This window comes from Physella acuta, unplaced genomic scaffold, assembly GCF_028476545.2.
Source record: "Physella acuta isolate Inbredline_101_S28 unplaced genomic scaffold, ASM2847654v3 ptg000355l, whole genome shotgun sequence".
Taxonomy (NCBI): domain Eukaryota; kingdom Metazoa; phylum Mollusca; class Gastropoda; family Physidae; genus Physella; species Physella acuta.
In genome coordinates this window covers 110,232-132,878 of record NW_026731874.1, presented here as the reverse complement: position 1 = coordinate 132,878, position 22,647 = coordinate 110,232, and the positions used below count along the sequence as shown (strand labels likewise).

Genomic DNA, 22,647 nt, shown 5'->3' with positions numbered 1-22,647 from the left:
TCATGTGTGACGTCATGTGTGACGTGCTGTGTGACGTGTTGTGTGACGTCCTGTGTCACTAAATTGTGTGACGCTTGTGTGACGCTATACTGACATGTATGACCGATTCAAAAGCTTGTCTTGCGTCGTCGTCGTCTGTGTCGTTCCTCCTCCATCCGGCATCAGACAAAACGTCACGGTAGAGCTCAGGCTTCAGGTACACCTGTTGGCAGGTACAGGCAGGTGACAGGCAGGCACAGGCGAATGCAGTCAGATACAGGCAGGTGACAGGTGAGAACAGGCAGGTACAGGGCAGGTGACAGGTGAGAACAGGCAGGCACATGCAGGTGACAGGTGAAAATACACAGGTGCAGGCAGGTGGAGGGGGAAAACTGAGTATAATAGCAAAATAAAGAGTACAGGCAGGTACAGGCAGGTACAGGCAGGTGACAGGCAGGTACAGGGCAGGTGACAGGTGACAGGCAGGTACAGTGCAGGTGACAGGCAGGTACAGGCGAATGCAGTCAGGTACAGGCAGGTGACAGGTGAGAACAGGCAGGTGCAGGCAGGTAGAGGGGGAAAACTGAGTATAATATCAAAATAAAGAGTACATGGGGTATCAGCATAGTAGGTGAGCATTAAGGAATCAACTCTACATATGAGGTGAGCATTAAATAATCAACTCTACATATGAGGTGAGCATTGATGAATCAAATCTACATATGAGGTGAGCATTAATAAATCAACTCTTCATATGAGGTGAGCATTAATGAATCAAATCTACATATGAGGTGAGCATTAATGAATCAACTCTACATATGAGGTGAGCATTAATGAATCAAATCTACATATGAGGTGAGCATTAATGAATCAACTCTACATATGAGGTGAGCATTAATGAATCAACTCTACATATGAGGTGAGCATTAATGAATCAACTCTACATATGAGGTGAGCATTAATGAATCAACTTAACACATTAGGTGAGCATTAATGAATCAAATCTACATATGAGGTGAGCATTAATGAATCAACTCAACACATAAGGTGAGCATTAATTAATCAACTCTACATATGAGGTGAGCATTAATGAATCAACTCTACATATGAGGTGAGCATTAATGAATCAACTCTACATATGAGGTGAGCATTAATGAATCAACTTAACACATAAGGTGAGCATTGATGAATCAACTCTACATATGAGGTGAGCATTGATGAATCAACTCTACATATGAGGTGAGCATTGATGAATCAACTCAACACATAAGGTGAGCATTGATGAATCAACTCTACATATGAGGTGAGCATTAAAGAATCAACTCTACATATGAGGTGAGCATTGATGAATCAACTCAACACATAAGGTGAGCATTGATGAATCAACTCTACATATGAGGTGAGCATTAAAGAATCAACTCTACATATGAGGTGAGCATTGATGAATCAACTCTACATATGAGGTGAGCATTAAAGAATCAACTCTACATATGAGGTGAGCATTAATGAATCAACTTAACACATTAGGTGAGCATTAATGAATCAACTCTACATATGAGGTGAGCATTAATGAATCAACTCTACATATGAGGTGAGCATTAATGAATCAACTTAACACATTAGGTGAGCATTAATGAATCAACTCTACATATGAGGTGAGCATTAATGAATCAACTCTACATATGAGGTGAGCATTAATGAATCAACTTAACACATTAGGTGAGCATTAATGAATCAACTCTACATATGAGGTGAGCATTAATGAATCAACTCTACATATGAGGTGAGCATTAATGAATCAACTCTACATATGAGGTGAGAATTAATGAATCAACTCTACATATGCGGTGAGAATTAATGAATCAACTCTACATATGAGGTGAGCATTAATAAATCAACTCTACATATGAGGTGAGCATTAATGAATCAACTCTACATATGAGGTGAGCATTAATGAATCAACTCTACATATGAGGTGAGCATTGATGAATCAACTCTACATATGAGGTGAGCACTAAAACGACCACTTACGTCACCATTCATGCATATGAAAACAAAATCACCAGATGTCATGCCAAGCTTGTGGGCCACCAACATGTAGCGTCTCAAGGTCATCCACGGCACGGAGAGGATCATCACTAGAGGGAGGGGTCAACAGGTGGGTCAACACATGGGTCAACAGGTGGGTCAACACATGGATCAACAGGTGGGTCAACACATGGATCAACAGGTGGGTCAACACATGGATCAACAGGTGGGTCAACACATGGGTCAACACATGGGTCAACACATGGGTCAACAGGTTGGTCAACACATGGGTCAACAGGTGGGTCAACAGGTGGGTCAACAGGTGGGTCAACAGGTGGGTCAACAGATGGGTCAGCAGGTGGGTCAACAGGTGGGTCAACAGATGGGTCAACACATGGGTCAACGCATGGGTCAACACATGGGTCAACAGGTGGGTCAACACATGGGTCAACAGGTGGGTCAACAGGTGGGTCAACAGGTGGGTCAACAGGTGGGTCAACAGGTTGGTCAACACATGGGTCAACAGGTGGGTCAACACGTGGATCAACAGGTGGGTCAACAGATGGGTCAACACATGGGTCAACACATGGGTCAACACATGGGTCAACAGGTTGGTCAACACATGGGTCAACAGGTGGGTCAACAGGTGGGTCAACAGGTGGGTCAACAGGTGGGTCAACAGATGGGTCAGCAGGTGGGTCAACACATGGGTCAACAGGTGGGTCAACAGGTGGGTCAACACATGGGTCAACAGGTGAGTAAACAGGTGGGTCAACAGGTGGGTCAACAGGTGGGTCAACAGGTGGGTCAAAAGGTGGGTCAACAGGTGGGTCAACAGGTGGGTCAACAGGTGGGTCAACAGGTGGGTCAACAGGTGGGTCAACAGGTGGGTCAACACAAGGGTCAACAGGTGGGTCAACAGATGGGTCAACAGGTGGGTCAACAGGTGGGTCAACAGGTGGGTCAACAGGTGGGTCAACAGGTGGGTCAACAGGTGGGTCAACAGGTGGGTCAACAGGTGGGTCAACAGGTGGGTCAACAGGTGGGTCTACAGGTGGGTCAACAGATGAGGATGGGTTGGTGTAAGACAGCTAGAGGGTTGATATAGGACAGCTAGAGGGTTGGTGTAGGACAGCTAGAGGTTTGGTGTAAGACAGCTAGAGGGTTGGTGTAGGACAGCTAGAGGGTTGGTGTAGGACAGCTAGAGGGTTGGTGTAAGACAGCTAGAGGGTTAGTGTAAGACAGCTAGAGGGTTGGTGTAGGACAGCTAGAGGGTTGGTGTAGGACAGCTAGAGGGTTGGTGTAGGACAGCTAGAGGGTTGGTGTGGGACAGCTAGAGGGTTGGTGTAGGACAGCTAGAGGGTTGGTGAAGGACAGCTAGAGGTTTGGTGTAAGACAGCTAGGGGGTTGGTGTAGGACAGCTAGAGGGTTGGTGTAGGACAGCTAGAGGGTTGGTGTAAGACAGCTAGAGGGTTGGTGTAAGACAGCTAGAGGGTTGGTGTAGGACAGCTAGAGGGTTGGTGTAGGACAGCTAGAGGGTTGGTGTAGGACAGCTAGAGGGTTGGTGTGGGACAGCTAGAGGGTTGGTGTAGGACAGCTAGAGGGTTGGTGAAGGACAGCTAGAGGGTTGGTGTAGGACAGCTAGAGGGTTGGTGTAAGACAGCTAGAGGGTTGGTGTAGGACAGCTAGAGGGTTGGTGTAGGACAGCTAGAGGGTTGGTGTAGGACAGCTAGAGCTAGAGGGTTGGTGTAAGACAGCTAGAGGGTTGGTGTAGGACAGCTAGAGGGTTGGTGTAAGACAGCTAGAGGGTTGGTGTAGGATAGCTAGAGCTAGAGGGTTGGTGTGGGACAGCTAGAGGGTTGGTGTGGGACAGCTAGAGGGTTGGTGTGGGACAGCTAGAGGGTTGGTGTAAGACAGCTAGAGGGTTGGTGTAGGACAGCTAGAGCTAGAGGGTTGGTGTAAGACAGCTAGAGGGTTGGTGTAGGACAGCTAGAGGGTTGGTGTAGGACAGCTAGAGGGTTGGTGTAAGACAGCTAGAGGGTTGGTGTAGGACAGCTAGAGCTAGAGGGTTGGTGTAAGACAGCTAGAGGGTTGGTGTAGGACAGCTAGAGGGTTGGTGTGGGACAGCTAGAGGGTTGGTGTGGGACAGCTATAAGGCCTTTGAAAGAAAGCTAGAGCTAGAGGGGTCGTATAAGATGCGTGTGTGTGGTATTGTGTGACGTCACATACCCCTGGAATATTTTCGGATCTGCTGGAAGATGTCGGCAATGACGGAATCATTCATGGCTTGTGTGACGACATGCTCTGACGTCACTTGGTACTGATCCCGCAGAAACTGAGCGATGGCCATATTGACGGCCTTGTAAGCCTCGCTCTGGTCGTAGATCATGGCGAACTTCTTCCAGTGGAAGATCATGGTCACAAAGTAGATGGTGTTGGCTGAAGAAGGTTTGGTGGATCAGCTGTCAGATTAGTAGTTCTACCACCATCGTTAGATGCAGGAATGAGATGTTATCGAGAGGGTTTAGGAGACTATCGGGATAGGGAATGGCGTCACAAAGTGGGTGTAAGAAGTGTGGTGGTACCACGATGAATTTTTTTTTAATCTACTATAATATCAATGATTTATCCACTTAAAAATAACAAAATACTAGAGGGAGAGAGGTGACACCGAAACAAAAATGCAAAATTGTTGTAAGGGTGTGGCTTGACACCCTCAATTACACCCGACCTAGTGACGCCACTAGTGAGAGACTTAGATGAGATGTTATCACGAGTTAGCTAGAATGACTTACAGAACTGATTGAGCGGGCCTAGAACCCGCACCAGCGTGGAGTAAGTTTTCTTGTCGGCCAGCTCGTAGTCGTTGGAGACCCAGCCAAAAACTGGCACGTTCAGATGGGAGGCAAGCATGGCCACCAGCTTCATACCTGCTCAGTGGGATATATTAGAGGCCAACATTAGAGGGAAACATTAGAGGGAAACATTAGAGGGAAACATTAAACGCCACCATCAGAGGCCAACATTAGAGGGAAACATTAGAGGCCAACATGGCCACTAGCTATATACCTGCTCAGTGGGAAACATGAGAGGGAAACATGATAAGAAATAAGTTGACCAATGGGGTTCTACATACCGCTAGAGCACGGGGGGCCGAGGATGAGGTGAGGGTTAAAGTCCCGCTGGGCGTCTACTGCAGCAGCCAGCGCCCCCTTTGGTGTACACTCAGTGTTGTACCACTTGACCCTGGGGAGAGAGGGGTCATATGGTTAGTTAGACCCTGGGAGAGATGGGTCAAGGACATTTATTCAGTCCACTGAGAAGTTATTTACCCGGATATAACTGACGTCATAACGGAATAGGTTCTTGACGCCACATGTTAAGATGGCTGCCATTCAGTTTGAAAAGAGCTGTTTTATTTCCTAAGCCACTCCAGTTTTGTATTAATAGAATAATAGAATAATAATAGAATAATAGAATAATAATAGAATAATAGCATCTAATGCAACCTAGTCAAGTGTGAGCGGGACACTGGTGGAAATATGGTGGGGACCCCAATATATATATATATATATATATATATATATATATATATATATATATATATATATATATATATATATATATATACTAGCTGCATCCCGTGCTCCGCCACGGTAAATCTTTTTAAAATATACCAACTTTGGAACAGAACAAAACAAACAAAAACACAACACAAACACAAACACAAACAAAACACAACCACAACCACAACACAACCACATTACAACCACAACACAATCACAACACAATCACAACACAACCACAACACAACCACAACCATAACCACAACACAACCACAAAACAACCACAACACAACCACAACACAACCACAACCACAACACAACCACAACCACAACCACAACACAACCACAACCACAACACACGGTAAATCTTTTTTAAATGTACCAAGTTGGGAACAGAACAAAACTAAATACAACACAAACGAACGCAAAGAAAAAACAAAAACGAAAAAACAAACACAACACTCAACATAAACTCAATTTAAATCTAATATATAAAGCTCAATTCTGTAACGCATATGTTTGTCGTTGGCATTTCTACGGATTTAAGTGTTAGATCAATTATCGTGCGCGTTTGTCTAAATTTATGAGTTAAAAAATTACTATTAAAAGTGTTGGGAAATCATTTTCATTTTTCAAATTATAGTAATAATTGTCGGCATGTTCATTAAACACAAGTTTTAAAAAAAATATCATCTTTTACAAAAATTCTAATTATGTTTTTATTTAGTCCTATAGCGCTTACTTCCCTTTGATAAATTAGGCAAAACACAATTACTTCCCTTTATGAAACCATTGCATTAGTTGAAAAGCATTTACTTTTTAATTACTTTGTTTTGGTGTTGGGAAAAAAATAATTACATAATTAGCGGGGATTGATCAAGTGCAAGTGTTTTAGGTATTTTACGGATAAGCTTGGAGTATTATAATTGTTCATTAAATTGAAACAGGCGCGTTCGTTTAAGTGAGTGCAAAAACTATGAATAAGTTGGGGTACTATAGTCGTTTATTAAGCTAAAACAGGCGATTCTGCCCCGGACGTTTATGTTCGCGTTAGTGTTTTCTTTGTGTTTAGGTGGGTTTGCGTTAGTGGTTGCGTTTTGATTTGGTTCGTTTTTGTTCTTTCTTTTTTCGTTTTTGTTTGTGTTTTTTTTTGTTTGGGTTTGTATTTGTGTTTTTGGTTGGTTTTGCGTTTGGATTTGGTTTGTTTTCGTTCTTTCTTTTTTCGTTTTTTCTTTTTCGTTTTTGTTTGTGTTTTTTTGTTTGGGTTTGTATTTGTGTTTTTGGTTGGTTTTGCGTTTGGATTTGGTTTGTTTTCGTTTGCTTTTTCGTTTTTTTTTTTTTTTTTTGGTATTGGTGTTTGTGGTTGGGTTTGTTGTTAGGTTTTTGTTTTCGTTTGCTTTTTTGTTTGTTTTTTCTTTGTGTTTGTATTGGTGTTTGTGGTTGTGGTTGGGTTTGTTGCTAGGTTTTTGTTTTCGTTTGTATTTGTAATTGTGTTAGCGTTATGTTTGCGTTTTGTTGTTTTGGTTTTGGTTGGTCGTGGTTTGGGTGAGCAATGCCGGGTTTATGATGATTACTAAACACACAGGTAATGGTCTTTAACAGAATGGTTTTTCACAGAAGCCAGAGCAGGGCCTGGCCGGGACGGCTAGTGTAATCATAAAGGCATATTGCTCACAGTCTATCCCGTAGCGCCAAATCGCGCCCTTTCCGAGCGCCGGCGGAAAATTTCGATTTACACCCTCCCACCTCCCTCAAACTTTCAATTTCCACCCCCCCCCCCCCCCCTCTTGCTACGACTCTGTTATAAAACCCCTAGCTTTTCCGCAAATAAATTAAAGGCAGTATTTAGAATATCCGTGTTTTACCGACCATTGCGCACCTAATGAACGTGATGACTTAATATAGTGATGGAGAATAGTTGATTAAAAATTATAATTAGTAAACAGTACATTCAGTGAATAAAATAAATAAAAGATAGCCTTTTATCAATCAATGCTAATAATAATATTCCAACAATAATGTACTCTTACACGTCTGCATAATTTGCATTCACATTTTGCTAATTATATTATTCCAACAATTATTCCGTCTTGCAGATTTTGCATTCACATTTTTAGCGTGAGTTCAATTTATCTTTGAATTACCTCCATTGGCAAAATTACTAAGCAGTTTAATTAGATTTTTCTACCGTACTGTTATTATGTTATTAATATGTATCCACTCTTTCTGGGAATATTAACGAAAACGATATTTGACATTGATCCTTTTAATATGTTTTAGCAATGTGCGTGTATTTAATATTCTCTTTACGTTATGCAAAATTGTACAAACAGTGGAAATTATAAAATAGCTCTATGCCGTTATATAAACAAACCCTACTCAATTACTTATAATAAGACACTGCGGTGCACTGAAAAGCACAGCATGGTGCGTAGTTTACTTTTATAGTCCCAAAATCTATAGCGATGACGGACGGAAGGACAGACACAGCCCGCTTATATTATAGATATATATATGCGCTTATATATAACTAGCTGCATCCCGTGCTCCGCCACGGTAAATCTTTTTTAAATGTACCAACTTGGGAACAGAACAAAACTAAACACAACACAAACGAACGCAAAAAAAAAAAAAAAAAAAAAAAAAACGAAAAAACAAACACAACACTCATAACATAAACACAATTTAAATGCAATCATAAAGGCATATTGCTCACAGTTTAGCCCGTAGCGCCAAATCGCGCCCTTTCCGGTGGTTTGCACCCCCTCAAACTTTCGATTTGCACCCCTTCCCCCCCCCCCCCCCCCCCCCGCGCTAAAACTTTCGATTTCCTCCACCCCCCCCCCCCTCGCAAATTTTTTCCAACCCAATTTGGCGCCCCCTAAGGTCGGCACCCGGGGACATATGCCCCCCCCCCTCGCTACGCCTCTCCTATAAAACCCGACAGTATAAATAATAGGCAGTATCTATAATATATACAATATTTCACTTTATCCATTCACGCCACGGTAAATATTTTTTAAATGTACCAACTTGGGAACAGAACAAAACTAAACACAACATAAACGAACGCAAAAAAAAAAAAAAAAACGAAAAAACAAACACAACACTCATAACATTTAAAATATTTAAATAGTATTTAAAATATCCGTGTTTTACCTACAATATTTCACTTTATCGATTCACGCATTTTTTTTTCCAGTACTTTAAATTTTTAAAATTTACAATTGAGTTTCATAACTAAAACCATTGCGCACCTAATGAACGTGATGACGCGCCTATAATAGTGCTGAATAGTTGATTAAAAATTATAAGTAATAAACAGTAGGGCCTACATTCAGTGAATAAAATAAATAAAAGATTGCCTTTTATCAATCCATGCTAATTATAATTTTCTCTTACACATCCGAATAATTTGCATTCACATTTTGCTAATTATATTATTGCAACACTAATTCCTTCTATGACGAACGAATATTTGCATTTACATTTTTTATTAGCGTGAGTTTAATGTATTTTTAAATTACCTCCGTTGTCAAAATTAGAAAAGAGTTAAATTAATTTGATTTTTCTACCGTACTGTTATTATCTTATTAAAATGTATCCACTTTTTCTGGGAACCTAAACGAAAATGATATTTGACATTAATCTTTTTAATACGTTTTAGCAGTTTGCGTGTATTTAATATTTTCTTGACGTTATGCGAAAGAGTAAAAACCGTGGCAATTATAAAATAGCTCTATGCCGCTATATAAACAAACCCTACTCTAATACTTATAATAAGACACTGCGGTGCACTGAAAAGCACAGCATGGTGCGAATGTTTACTTTTATGGTTCCAAAATCTATAGCGATGACGGAAGGAAGGAAGGAAGGAAGGAAGGAAGGAAGGACTGACACACTACCAGCAGCGTTATATTATAGATTTGTTTTGCACGTAAATTACAAGAAAAATTATTTTAGGCAAGTCTAAAATTATTCGCACAAAAAAATTAATAAAGCGAGGTTGTTTTATTTTTTTTCTCTACATTTAGATGTGGAACTGAAATTAAGTTCATCTGTTAAGGGTATGGCTGTATGGCTGTAATCTAATTGACCGCAAGAAAGGTATCACGAATACGGAGATTTACAGAGCAACAAAAGACTTTCAATGGCTGAAATAGGACTAGATCTAAATATTAAAAATAAAATGGCTAAACATTAAGTAAACTAATGCTAGCGAGAATTCTCATGTATACTCAGTTTGGGAAATCAAATATCAACTGATAGCAATTAAGCTAGAGAGTTTAGTATACGCCTAGCGTTTTCATCATGTAATGCTCTGAATATTAATCTGTGACTGAAGTTTGGAAATCTACACAAAGGTGATAAGAAAACGAGTCTCTGAGCAGACGTAGTTTGTAGCCCATGCTAATACAGCAGACAGAAAAAGACGTGGACACCCTCTTGTGTGGATGACAGAAGATGAAAACAAAGAGAATATCTCAAACCAGCTTTCGTGGAATAACCATTAAAAATCAAACTGCATTAATTACAATTTTAAACAAGTTTCTACTGTCACATACGAAAATACAATAACTTGCATTTTAGAAATAACTTAATTTAAGCTGTCATTAATTACATTCGCCTTAACCCATCAAATGTTTAGTAATAGCTTATACAGTCTGATTTACTTGAGAAAAAATGTAACAAATTTTTACCATATAGTGGGAAATTGAAAATTTCTTTCCATATGATATTAGTACTTTTGTACACAAATTGGACTTGTTGTGCTGCTAGTTTAGCTTCAATGGAAGTCGTAGATTACAATAGATCTGTCAACTGTGTATTATATTTGTGTTTGATCAGTCCACTTAACACTTGCAGATTGACAGCTAGGCCTAGTCTAATGTCGTGTTTCATAAGCGAGGTCAATCATAAGTAAATTTATTACATTGCAGCGACACACGTCTTATTATTTTATATACAGAGAGAGAGCTCACATAAATATTGTCTAACATGAAGCAGTGACAGCTACGGTTCGCTATTTAATGTTTAAACTTTTTGAATAAGGAACAGCAAAATATTTTCATTGGGGAAAAAATCTTGTGTTTTGTTTGTAAATATAAAAATAAATCTCACATAAAAATATTTTTAAATTTTTTTAGGAAAAACACATACATTGATCTAGTGATTTTGAAATTGTATATACATTTGTGACATAGCTTCGTTACAATAATTTTTGTGACATATTTTCGTTAGAATATTTTTTGTGACATAACATCGTTATAATAATTTGATGTAGATTTATCAAATTCCAAAGGTTTTTGAGTTTAATTAAATAAAGTGTAACTTGCCCTTACGGGATTTTTCTCAAAAAACTGCAAGAAGCTTTCGGATAACATTAAACTTATAAATAACAACTCGCCTACTTAACTCCAATGGTACTCAGGTTTAAATGCTCAGACGGAACTCAATAAAATAGCTGGGGAATGTGTGAGCTCACCGAATTTTCCGCCGAGGGAAATAATCTCGCTGCGCGACTCGGAGTGAGTACTTGAGTACGTTGACGCTGGACTCGGCTGTGATCCCCATAAACGGTTCGGTGGGCGCCAGCCAGGCGATCTTCAGTTCTTCGTGCTGGCCAGCGGCTGGTAGCCAGACAAACACAGCAGCCAACAGCACTGGCTGGTACATCGTGGTCAAACCGTGGGGCTGTTGGTCAGCGGCTGGTCTAGCTGCTGGTCTAGCTGCTGGTCTAGCTGTTGGTCAGCGGCTGGTCTAGCTGTTGGTCTAGCTGCTGGTCTAGCTGTTGGTCTAGCTGCTGGTCTAGCTGCTGCACTCTGTATGTTGTTCTTTGGTAGTTCAGGTGGTTCAGGTGGCTCGGGTGGTTCAGGTGGTTCAGGTGGTTGTTTATTTGTTTTGTTTTTGTGTGGTGCAGATTGTTATGAAACCACCACAATGGCGAATTAGTTTTCACGTCACATTTCTTTTCCAATTTTTATCAGAAATTCACGACACCATCGAGCTAATTCGTGTACACATTTGGTATTTAAAACATCATCAAGCTAATTCTTGTACACATTTCGTATTTAAAACATCATCAAGCTAATTCTTGTACACATTTCATATTTAAAAGACCATCAAGCTAATTCTTGTACACATTTCATATTTAAAAGACCATCAAGCTAATTCGTGTACACATTTCGTATTTAAAAACACTATCCACGTTATCCAGGAAAAAGAAGCATGACGTCACGGCATGTTTACTATCCCGAGCCGAGTCTGAAAGTTGTGACGTGTAGTGAGCCGGCCGTCGGCTGGTGACACGGTGACCAGGTAAGGAGCGACGAGTTAAGCTTAATTATTCATTAGCAGTTTTTAATTAAGAAATGGGGGTCTTGAGTTGTAATCTTTGTTTCAGTGTGTCCTTTGGTTTGTTAGAATCACAAGTGTCTTGATGGCAATAGGTTATGTCTGCTCATATGTCTGCTCATATGTCTGCTCATATGTCTGCTCATATGTCTGCTCATATGTCTGCTCATATGTCTGCTCATATGTCTGCTCATATGTCTGCTCATATGTCTGTTCATATGTCTGCTCATATGTCTGCTCATATGTCTGCTCATTGCTGTTCTCCAGCTATTGTGTCGTTTGGACCAACTTTGTTAGACCACTTATATTTGGACCAACTTTGTCAGACCACTTATATTTGGACCAACTTTATTAGACCACTTATACTTGGACCAACATTGTGAGACCACTTATACTTGGACCAACAATGATGTACCTCACCCTAACACCAGACCACTAGTCCCACTATCGGACCACTAAATACCGGACCACTAGTCGGAGACCACTAAATACCGGCCCGCCATTGTCTAGCTCAAGCAAGAGGTTGCCAGGTAAAATTGTGGCCGCTATTAATCAACGGGCGACAGCAGGAAGGATGAAAATAGAAACGGACGTGGGTGTGTCAAGGTGTGTTACAGGTGTGTTACAGGTGTGTATCTGACAACACACCACAATATACGCAGATACTATATATCTACACAGATATATTAATATGTACCTAGACACAGATGAGTCAATGTATATCTAGTCTGATAAGTTTGTGTGTATTTGGAAACAGAAATGTCAATGTATATCTAGTCAGATATGTGTGTATCTAGAAAGACATGTTAATGTATATCTAGTCAGATATGTTTGTGTGTTAATGGAAATCTCGAAAATGAACTGAATAAGCATACCAAATATTTCATACCAAAGCGGTATTTGTAGAAAAGGTATACTTTTACCAGTGTCCGCCTTACCCCTTCCCCCTTCCCCGGAGAAAAAAGTATGTAAGAAACACTGTCAAAAGGGTACTATTATTTTTAATCCTAATGACTGATTTGTTTTGGAAAAGATTATCGACTGATAATGGCTTGTTTAATTTAGGCCGAGCTGCAGCTCAATGCAAAGTGATAATCAGTGGCGTCGCTAGGTGGGGTGTAACCCGGTCCGGCACCTCAAGGTGTCACCCTAGAGTAAAACAATTATACAAATGTGTGTGTGAGAGTAAAGTGTATGTGTGTATGTGTGAGTAAAGGCCTACATAGACTTATACTTTAGTTATGCGTATAAGCATGTGCCCATGTATTTCTGGATGTCTTTTCAATTTTGAAGCTACGCACTTTGACCTATGAGTTTAACAAAATGAGTTGTAAAGCGACCAAACAGATGTTTGAACCCGCTAGAATTATTTTTTCTTTACCTTTTATAGTCTTTTATCAAAACAAATGCAGATTCTAACATGGATATTTTGCTATTGATTCTAATGTAGAACAAATGCAGATTCTAAAATGTATATTTTGCTATTGACTCTAATGTAGAACAAATGCAGATTCTAAAATGTATATTTTGCTATTGACTCTAATGTAGAACAAATGCAGATTCTAAAATGGATATTTTGCTATTGATTCTAATGTAGAACAAATGCAGATTCTAAAATGTATATTTTGCTATTGATTCTAATGTAGAACAAATGCAGATTCTAAAATGTATATTTTGCTATTGACTCTAATGTAGAACAAATGCAGATTCTAAAATGGATATTTTGCTATTGATTCTAATGTAGAACAAATGCAGATTCTAAAATGTATATTTTGCTATTGACTCTAATGTAGAACAAATGCAGATTCTAAAATGTATATTTTGCTATTGACTCTAATGTAGAACAAATGCAGATTCTAAAATGGATATTTTGCTATTGATTCTAATGTAGAACAAATGCAGATTCTAAAATGTATATTTTGCTATTGATTCTAATGTAGAACAAATGCAGATTCTAAAATGTATATTTTGCTATTGACTCTAATGTAGAACAAATGCAGATTCTAAAATGGATATTTTGCTATTGATTCTAATGTAGAACAAATGCAGATTCTAAAATGTATATTTTGCTATTGACTCTAATGTAGAACAAATGCAGATTCTAAAATGGATATTTTGCTATTGACTCTAATGTAGAACAAATGCAGATTCTAAAATGGATATTTTGCTATTGATTCTAATGTAGAACAAATGCAGATTCTAAAATGTATATTTTGCTATTGATTCTAATGTAGAACAAATGCAGATTCTAAAATGTATATTTTGCTATTGATTCTAATGTAGAACAAATGCAGATTCTAAAATGTATATTTTGCTATTGATTCTAATGTAGAACAAATGCAGATTCTAAAATGTATATTTTGCTATTGATTCTAATGTAGAACAAATGCAGATTCTAAAATGTATATTTTGCTATTGATTCTAATGTAGAACAAATGCAGATTCTAAAATGTATATTTTGCTATTGATTCTAATGTAGAACAAATGCAGATTCTAAAATGTATATTTTGCTATTGAATCTAATGTAGAACAAATGCAGATTCTAAAATGTATATTTTGCTATTGATTCTAATGTAGAACAAATGCAGATTCTAAAATGTATATTTTGCTATTGATTCTAATGTAGAACAAATGCAGATTCTAAAATGTATATTTTGCTATTGATTCTAATGTAGAACAAATGCAGATTCTAAAATGTATATTTTGCTATTGAATCTAATGTAGAACAAATGCAGATTCTAAAATGTATATTTTGCTATTGACTCTAATGTAGAACAAATGCAGATTCTAAAATGTATATTTTGCTATTGAATCTAATGTAGAACAAATGCAGATTCTAAAATGTATATTTTCCTATTGATTCTAATGTAGAACAAATGCAGATTCTAAAATGTATATTTTGCTATTGAATCTAATGTAGAACAAATGCAGATTCTAAAATGTATATTTTCCTATTGATTCTAATGTAGAACAAATGCAGATTCTAAAATGTATATTTTGCTATTGATTCTAATGTAGAACAAATGCAGATTCTAAAATGTATATTTTGCTATTGATTCTAATGTAGAACAAATGCAGATTCTAAAATGTATATTTTGCTATTGAATCTAATGTAGAACAAATGCAGATTCTAAAATGTATATTTTGCTATTGACTCTAATGTAGAACAAATGCAGATTCTAAAATGTATATTTTGCTATTGAATCTAATGTAGAACAAATGCAGATTCTAAAATGTATATTTTCCTATTGATTCTAATGTAGAACCAGAAACACAACATCCAACAAGTTACCATTAGCCCCAGATTTGTTTACTGACAGACATTATTTTCTATAGGCCTAGAACCCGTTCGTGATAACACAAAAACGAACAAGAAATCAATAGAAAAACAAATGTATCGACACTAGTCAAGTACTGAAGCCAATTTGCACGATCAAATTTACATTAATTATGGTTTACTGTTGTATCTCCCCCCCCCCCCACACACACACACACCCGCCACACACACACACTCACACATACGGAGACTGTTTATGAAGAATTTAGCATGTAAAAGTTTCCAAAAGTTACTGAGCAGTGACGTCCAATCAAGTAATGGCACGTCAATTCGCAGTTGTGGTGTCACCCCAGTCCCCTTGAGTGGACGGTGATCGCTCTAATCCGTACATGATTTGTTGTGTACATGATTTGTTGTGTACATGATTTGTTGTGTACATGATTTGTTGTGTACATGATTTGTTGTGTACATGATTTGTTGTGTACATGATTTGTTGTGTACAAGATTTGTTGTGTACATGATTTGTTGTGTACATGATTTGTTGTGTACATGATTTGTTGTGTACATGATTTGTTGTATACATGATTTGTTGTGTACATGATTTGTTGTGTACAAGATTTGTTGTGTACATGATTTGTTGTGTACAAGATTTGTTGTGTACATGATTTGTTGTGTACAAGATTTGTTGTGTACATGATTTGTTGTGTACATGATTTGTTGTGTACATGATTTGTTGTGTACATGATTTATTGTGTACATTATTTGTTGTGTACATGATTTGTTGTGTGAATGTACCGATTGCTCCCCCCCCCCCCCACTTTGCTGATGGCTTCAGTGTGTGCACATATTATGTTAATCGGCGTATTAATTCAGGGGGCAAATGTTTTCATAATAGCAAATTATTAGACGTGGTGTGCCCCTAGACTGATCGTTGAATGAGGGATTAGCTTTTGAAAATATTCAACAAAACGTTTTCATTATGTACACATTGTACACATTTTGGTTTCACCCCCACCCCTTCCGACGAGTAATAACTTTAATTAGTGCACACTTAACGATATGTATCTATAGTTGGTTATTAATACAGCATTATTTTATCTATAGTTAGCAAGTTTACATCCCTTCTCTTCCCCCCCCCCTTTTTTTTCCTCTGGTCGGGATCGTCGATTTGTATTCAATTATTTAATTTTAATTAATCATTAGTTTACTTGTGGTGGTCAACAGGTTAATGCAAATGACAGCCACAAACAGCCACAAACAGCCACAAACAGCCACAAACAGCCACAAACAGCCACAAACAGCCACAAACAGCCACAAAAGGCTACAATCAGCCACAAACCAGAGGCGTAGCTAGGGGGGGAGGGCGGCCGCCCCGGGCGTCGACCCTAGGGGGGCGCCAAAATGGGTAGGAAAAAAATTAAAAGCTCGTTTTAAGCTGCAGTTTTGAATTATAAACAGTCAAAGTTAAGACGGTTAACGTCTACAAGCCTTCACATACTGATTTAACTGTTCTACCTTGAATTTGTAACTGTAAAACTTATACCCTTAATAAACAGTGAACGGAAAAAACCGCTTTCCTAGATGAGGGTGGGGGCGCTTTATCGTAGATTAAAATCAGAAAAATTTAGACTGGATTAGCAAGTAGAAAACCGTTATCACGTAGAAAAGAAACCAAGTATATTAAAGCGTATTTTACGATTGTCTAACATTTTTAAAAAAGAGCTACTGTACTTACGTTCAAAATCCGCTCAACCAACTTTGTCCTAGATGGTGGGGGGGGGGCGCTTTTTCACCAACAAAAACCGAAGGATTTGTACTGGATCGGTGAATAGATAACTCGTTTAACACTTAGAAAAGAAACCAATTGTATTAACGCTTAATGTACGATTTAACTACCCAGTTTTGCTAAGTAATATCGCGACTAGTACTTGGTACGATTCTTACGATTATCTCAACATCAATGTGAGAGATCAGATACTTTTAATTGATTGCATTACATCTTTCCTGGACCACTGTATTAAAGAGAAATGAATATCACGGAATCATGTATCGCTATCCGATCAGTAAAATGGCAGACTGTCGGAGCGGGTGGGTTGAAAGCGACACTTTTTAACAAAATTTTAATAAGAGAGAAGAAAATTAGTATATTGTACTGAATAGATTTTTTAATTGCTTTTTTCATAACTCTTTGTTAAACCTAACTGATAATTTAAAATTGTCATATACTATTATCGAAATTGTTCTAAAGACACGACCAAAAGTAGACCAAATAAGCTTGCACCTTATACAAAGTGCACTCTAAAGCAGTGGTTCTTAAATTTTTGGAGGCACAGAATCCCACCAGTTTAATATGCGCATTCACCAAACCCCTCATAATAGCTGTATCGTCCACACGAACAAAATCCGATCGTGAATCCTATGAGTCGGGCGTGTGTCTTGACGGAAGCTCTGAGACTGAATTATCGAACTTCTTGGGTTTGATGGAACCCACTGTTCTAAACTCTTTTGATTTTCTTCTTTTTAATCGTTTCGGCTTCCTATGGAGCATAGGCGTAGGCAACACTTCGTCAACTCACTTGATTTTTGTAAAGATCGAACCCTAATAAGCCAACCCCCCCCCTCCCACCCCCCCCACCCCCCCCCCCCTTCTCTATTCCAAACGATTTCCTTCAGGACTTATTTGGTCCTTTTCTCTTCCTCTTTCCCCTTGGACTTCACACAAACACCTGCATAGTGATGTTATTTTTAGTCTTTCTCATATTGTGCCTTAAACACTACCTTTTTATTCTCCATTGTCTTTAACCTAGCTCCGAGCCATACAGTAAAAGATACATTATATTTAGCTATAAATCCTAATTACATTTTTTTTGACACTGCTATTTAACTCCAATTTGACGTAGAATGTTAACACGCATTTTATCGCTGCTTATTCTAATCGGAACGTCATAGTCTGTGACACTATCATTAAAACGTTATTAAAGTTTCTTCAAACAGTACAATTAGTTTTGCATTTCTTGTTGACTATATGCGAGAAGGCAGCGAACATCTGAAAAATCCAAGGCTTTGAGCTAGTGTGTCCACTTGATTCTAGTTTGCTTCCTCTACTAGCTTGTTTCATTATAAAATCAACCAGTCAACGAAATATCATATCGTATTCCAATGTGTACAATAATTTGCTTTTGTGTGTCAATTGTATGACCTTAATCTAACAAACTTATAATCCAACTATGTACTATATCATAACAGAGACTGTTCCAAAGATAAAACATAAAAAAACTGTCCTAAACATATTAGGACCTGCTACAAACTTCCCTCTATACTCGGATGAGGTTTATTTCATTCTGACATTACTAATCATCTTTGAAAGGATAATGCATCTTAAGGGGAATTAAATTGGCGTGGAGTAAAGCTATGGGGAAAGACAATTATACATCGTAATTATTTATATTTTTTCCTGGTCTGTGGCACACACATACACACACAAATAAACACACACACACACACACACACATATATATATATATATATATATATATATATATATATATATATATATATATATATATATATATATATATATATATATATATATATGTAACTAGGGGAAGTTACCAGAGACATAAGAACGCAGTACAGCGCTGTCAACTTTGACACGACTGATGCAATAACGCAGGTGTTGGCTGATAACGATCAGAAAGCCAAGGCGTAGTATCTTGGGAAGCGATACGATAAGAACGCAATACGGTCTGTCAACTTTGATGTGACAGGATGCAGATGGCTTATTAAATCGGACTGTACGACAGAAGCGGCGTAATTAACATTCTGATGCAACGATTAGAATCGATTACGATTACGATTATGATAGAACCGAATACGATTACGAATACGAAGGGGATATATAGGAAGGCGACGGCTGAGCTCGCTCTCTCTCTCTCTCTCGATCAGTCAGTCAGTGTGGCAGTATCAAGTTGGTTATTGAACGGGTTAGCCGTATTGTGTTAAGAAGGACGATAGACATGTGCATTCAGTTATGTGAAGACTAGTGAGGACTGTTGGGGGTCAGTTGATTCAGACTATTATTGTGAAGCATTCCTTTTGATTCATTATATTATTGTGAAGCATTTCTTTGATTCATGTAATAAAAGGATCAATAGCGAACCTGCATCTTCGAGTATCTATACTGTGGTCGATGTGTGTAGAATGAGTGGTTAGACTCGGTAACATTTGGCGTTGTCGAGCAGAACTCGTTAACATTTGGCACTACAGGCAAATAGTCTCGTTACATTTGGCGCTGCGAGCAGGGTAGAAGCAACTAGCATCGGTCACATTTGGCGCTGTGAGCAGAAGATGCAACTAGCCTCGGTGACATTTGGCGTCGTCGGACAGGATGAATTCAACGAGACTTGCCGCTTGAGGCACCCATAGTCAACCTTGTTCATAACTGTGTTTCGTGTGTGTGTGAATTCGGACATTCAGGAACAGTGAAAATTGAGGAACGAGGAAAATTTTTCATACACACACGGTAAGAAAGAACTCTTTTTTTTTACTCAAGGAATAAAATGTCTACTCTGGACGAGAAGCAGACCCATATTGTGGTCCTGCCCAGAGAGTCCCACATTAACAAATTTTACGGGGACGGTGATCCAGCTTTAACCAACAGGTTCAGTGAAGAGGTCAAAGCGGCCTGGGCCTCGAGACACATGTCACCAGAGGAAAGATTAAGACTGCTGATGGGCAGTTTAGGAGAGACGGTTAGGGCAGAGGTCAAATGCCACGATAAAACCATCCAATCAGATCCAGATAAGGTGTTGGATCTAATTATGGAGACCTTTGGGGAGAGACGGTCGGGATCGCAACTGCTATCGGGGTTCGTAGGCTTAAAGCAGAGAATGGCGGAGAGTGTGATGGAGTATTCACACCGAATGAACAGGGCCTTTGATTCGGTAAAGGGCAAAACACCTGACATTGATGTACGCCTACTGAGGGACCATTTCATCGAGGGGCTAGCAACCCCGATCTTAAGGAGAGAGTTGAAAGAGGAGGTCCACAAAGACCCGCAGTTGACCTTCCTTCAGGTCAGGAACTCAGCGATCCGCAGGTCCGAGGATGAGGACCAATCGAACTGTTCGGTGGACAAAGTCTCTGTGCCGGAACAGAAACAATCCCCACCCACAGGGACCGGCACGGTGGAAACCATGATGGCTCAACTGTTGGCCCACCTGGATAAGGTTGACCAACGATTGGAGAGGTTAGAAAGCAGGTCAACAGCTGAGAATCAGGAAAAGAACGGGACAAAACAGAGACAGGTTGGACGGCCGCGACCCGCCGGTCCATCGCTCCGGTGGACGGCTGACGGTCGACCAATTTGCTTGTCCTGTTCACAACCCGGACATATGGCACGGTACTGTCAGGGAAACGGTCGTCCTCTGTAAGGCAGGGCCAGGCTACAGAGGGGCGAGGTTATGGCCCAAGAAACAAAATGATGGGAGTCTGTCCCGAAATGGTGATTACGATTGGGGACATCGCGGTGAAGGCAATTGTGGATACAGGCTCCCAGGTGACGACAATTACGGAAAATTTTTACACCAAATGGATGAAAGGAAAAGACCATAGGTTGAGGTCTGACACATGCATGCGCCTGACGGCAGCTAATGGACTAACCATTCCATACTGTGGTTATTTTCTGGCGGATGTCGTGGTGGCGGGACATAGGTTGAAGCAGGTTGGGGTGTTCGTTACGAAACACAACCTAGAGACAAATGTGTCAAATATACCTTGCCTGTTGGGCATGAATATTCTTGGCCACTTGCCAGAATTTCTTACAAATGTTGTCGGATCGACCACACCAGGTCGGGGATCCAAGTTGGCCAGGTTTGCCAAGACCAGAGGAAGGATATCAGTCCCGGCAAACACGGTCAAGGCAATCACATTACAAATTGGTGATAGAAGCGTGAATGGTGATGTGATGATAGAACCATGTGGCGCCGCACTGAGGGCAGGCGTCGTGTTACTGCGGACATACACATCAGCGGAGAAGGGACTAGTTCAAGGATTAGTGGCAAATGTTTTGGATGAGGAAATTTTTATACCGCCTAATACTCTGGTAGGAGTACCACAGAACGTCGAGGTACTAAGGTCGGCACAGTGCATCGAACTGAGCAATACCAGCAGTAATGAAGTAACAATTAGGTCGGTCAATGTGACGGCCGAGGTGAAGAAAGAGGATGGCCGATCATATACATTCCCGGAAACTGAGGACCCAAAACTAAATGAATTGCTGAATAAGTACAGGGATATATTTGCCTCGTACGAGGGTGATTTGGGTTACACGGAAGTAATAAAACACCAGATACCCTTACTACAAGACAAGCCGGTGGCGCAACCTTATCGAAGATTACCACCAAGTCACTACTCTGCGGTGAAAGCACACCTGAACGATCTACTAAAAAAGGGAATTATTACAACCAGCACGAGCCCGTATGCGGCACCGATAGTAGTGGTAAAAAAGAAGTCAGGGGAGATAAGACTGTGTTGTGATTACCGGAAATTGAACAATATCACAAGAAGGGATGCATTCCCCTTGCCTCGTATTGATGAATGTCTTGATGCGTTGGGGGGAGCAAGATTTTTTTCTACCTTGGATTTGGCTAGTGGCTACCACCAAGTGGCCATGCACCCCAACGATCAACATAAGACTGCATTTATTTCTCCACTGGGACTGTACGAGTGGACCCGTATGCCGTTTGGTCTAACTAATGCGCCTGCTACATTCCAGCGAGTAATGCAGAGTGCTATGAGTGACTTTCTATTTCAAATAATGTTGGTGTACTTGGATGATATACTGGTTTACTCAAAAACTTGGGAGGACCATCTAAAAAGATTAGAACAAGTGTTTCTCCGTCTTAGGGAGATAGGAGTAAAGCTGAACCCAGACAAATGCTGCTTCGGTCTGAAATCGGTACATTTTTTGGGTTATGTGATTTCGTCGGATGGCATCGCCACTGACCCGGATAAAATTGCAGCGGTTAAAGAATGGAAACAGCCAACAACTACGGTAGAGGTCAGATCATTCTTGGGCTTTGCTTCCTATTATAGAAAATTTGTACCTGGTTTTGCAAAAATTGCCGCACCGTTGCATGACTTGGTAAACAAAATGACAAAGAAACACAGTAAGGAGAAAAAGAAAGGTAAAACACAACTGATAGGTGAATTATGGACTGATGAATGCCTGAACTCGTTTAAGCTCTTGAAAAAGGCTTTGACAGAGACGCCGATATTAGGATACGCGGACTTTGACAAACCATTTCGGCTAGAAATTGACGCCAGCTCTAAAGGTCTGGGAGCTGTGCTATCACAACAACAAAAGCAAGGTTTCAGGGTTATTGCGTATGCCAGTCGAGCTCTGAAGGAATCAGAGAAGAACATGACAAATTACAGCGCCAT

General features: G+C 39.6%; 1 protein-coding gene across 1 annotated transcript in view; it reads right to left on the bottom strand.

The window, feature by feature from the left end:
* LOC131941282 (atrial natriuretic peptide receptor 2) overlaps positions 1-11,877 on the bottom strand; it is a 33,874-nt gene extending 21,997 nt beyond the window's left edge. Inside the window, exons 1-6 of the mRNA XM_059300455.1 lie at positions 11,059-11,877; positions 5,144-5,253; positions 4,803-4,937; positions 4,237-4,446; positions 2,011-2,117; positions 95-202 (exon numbers count right to left, since the gene is read on the bottom strand). Of these exons, the coding sequence (XP_059156438.1) occupies positions 95-202; positions 2,011-2,117; positions 4,237-4,446; positions 4,803-4,937; positions 5,144-5,253; positions 11,059-11,249 (861 nt within the window). The 5' untranslated portion in view covers positions 11,250-11,877. The remainder of the gene's footprint in view (positions 1-94; positions 203-2,010; positions 2,118-4,236; positions 4,447-4,802; positions 4,938-5,143; positions 5,254-11,058) is intronic.
* Positions 11,878-22,647: the final 10,770 nt, after the last annotated feature.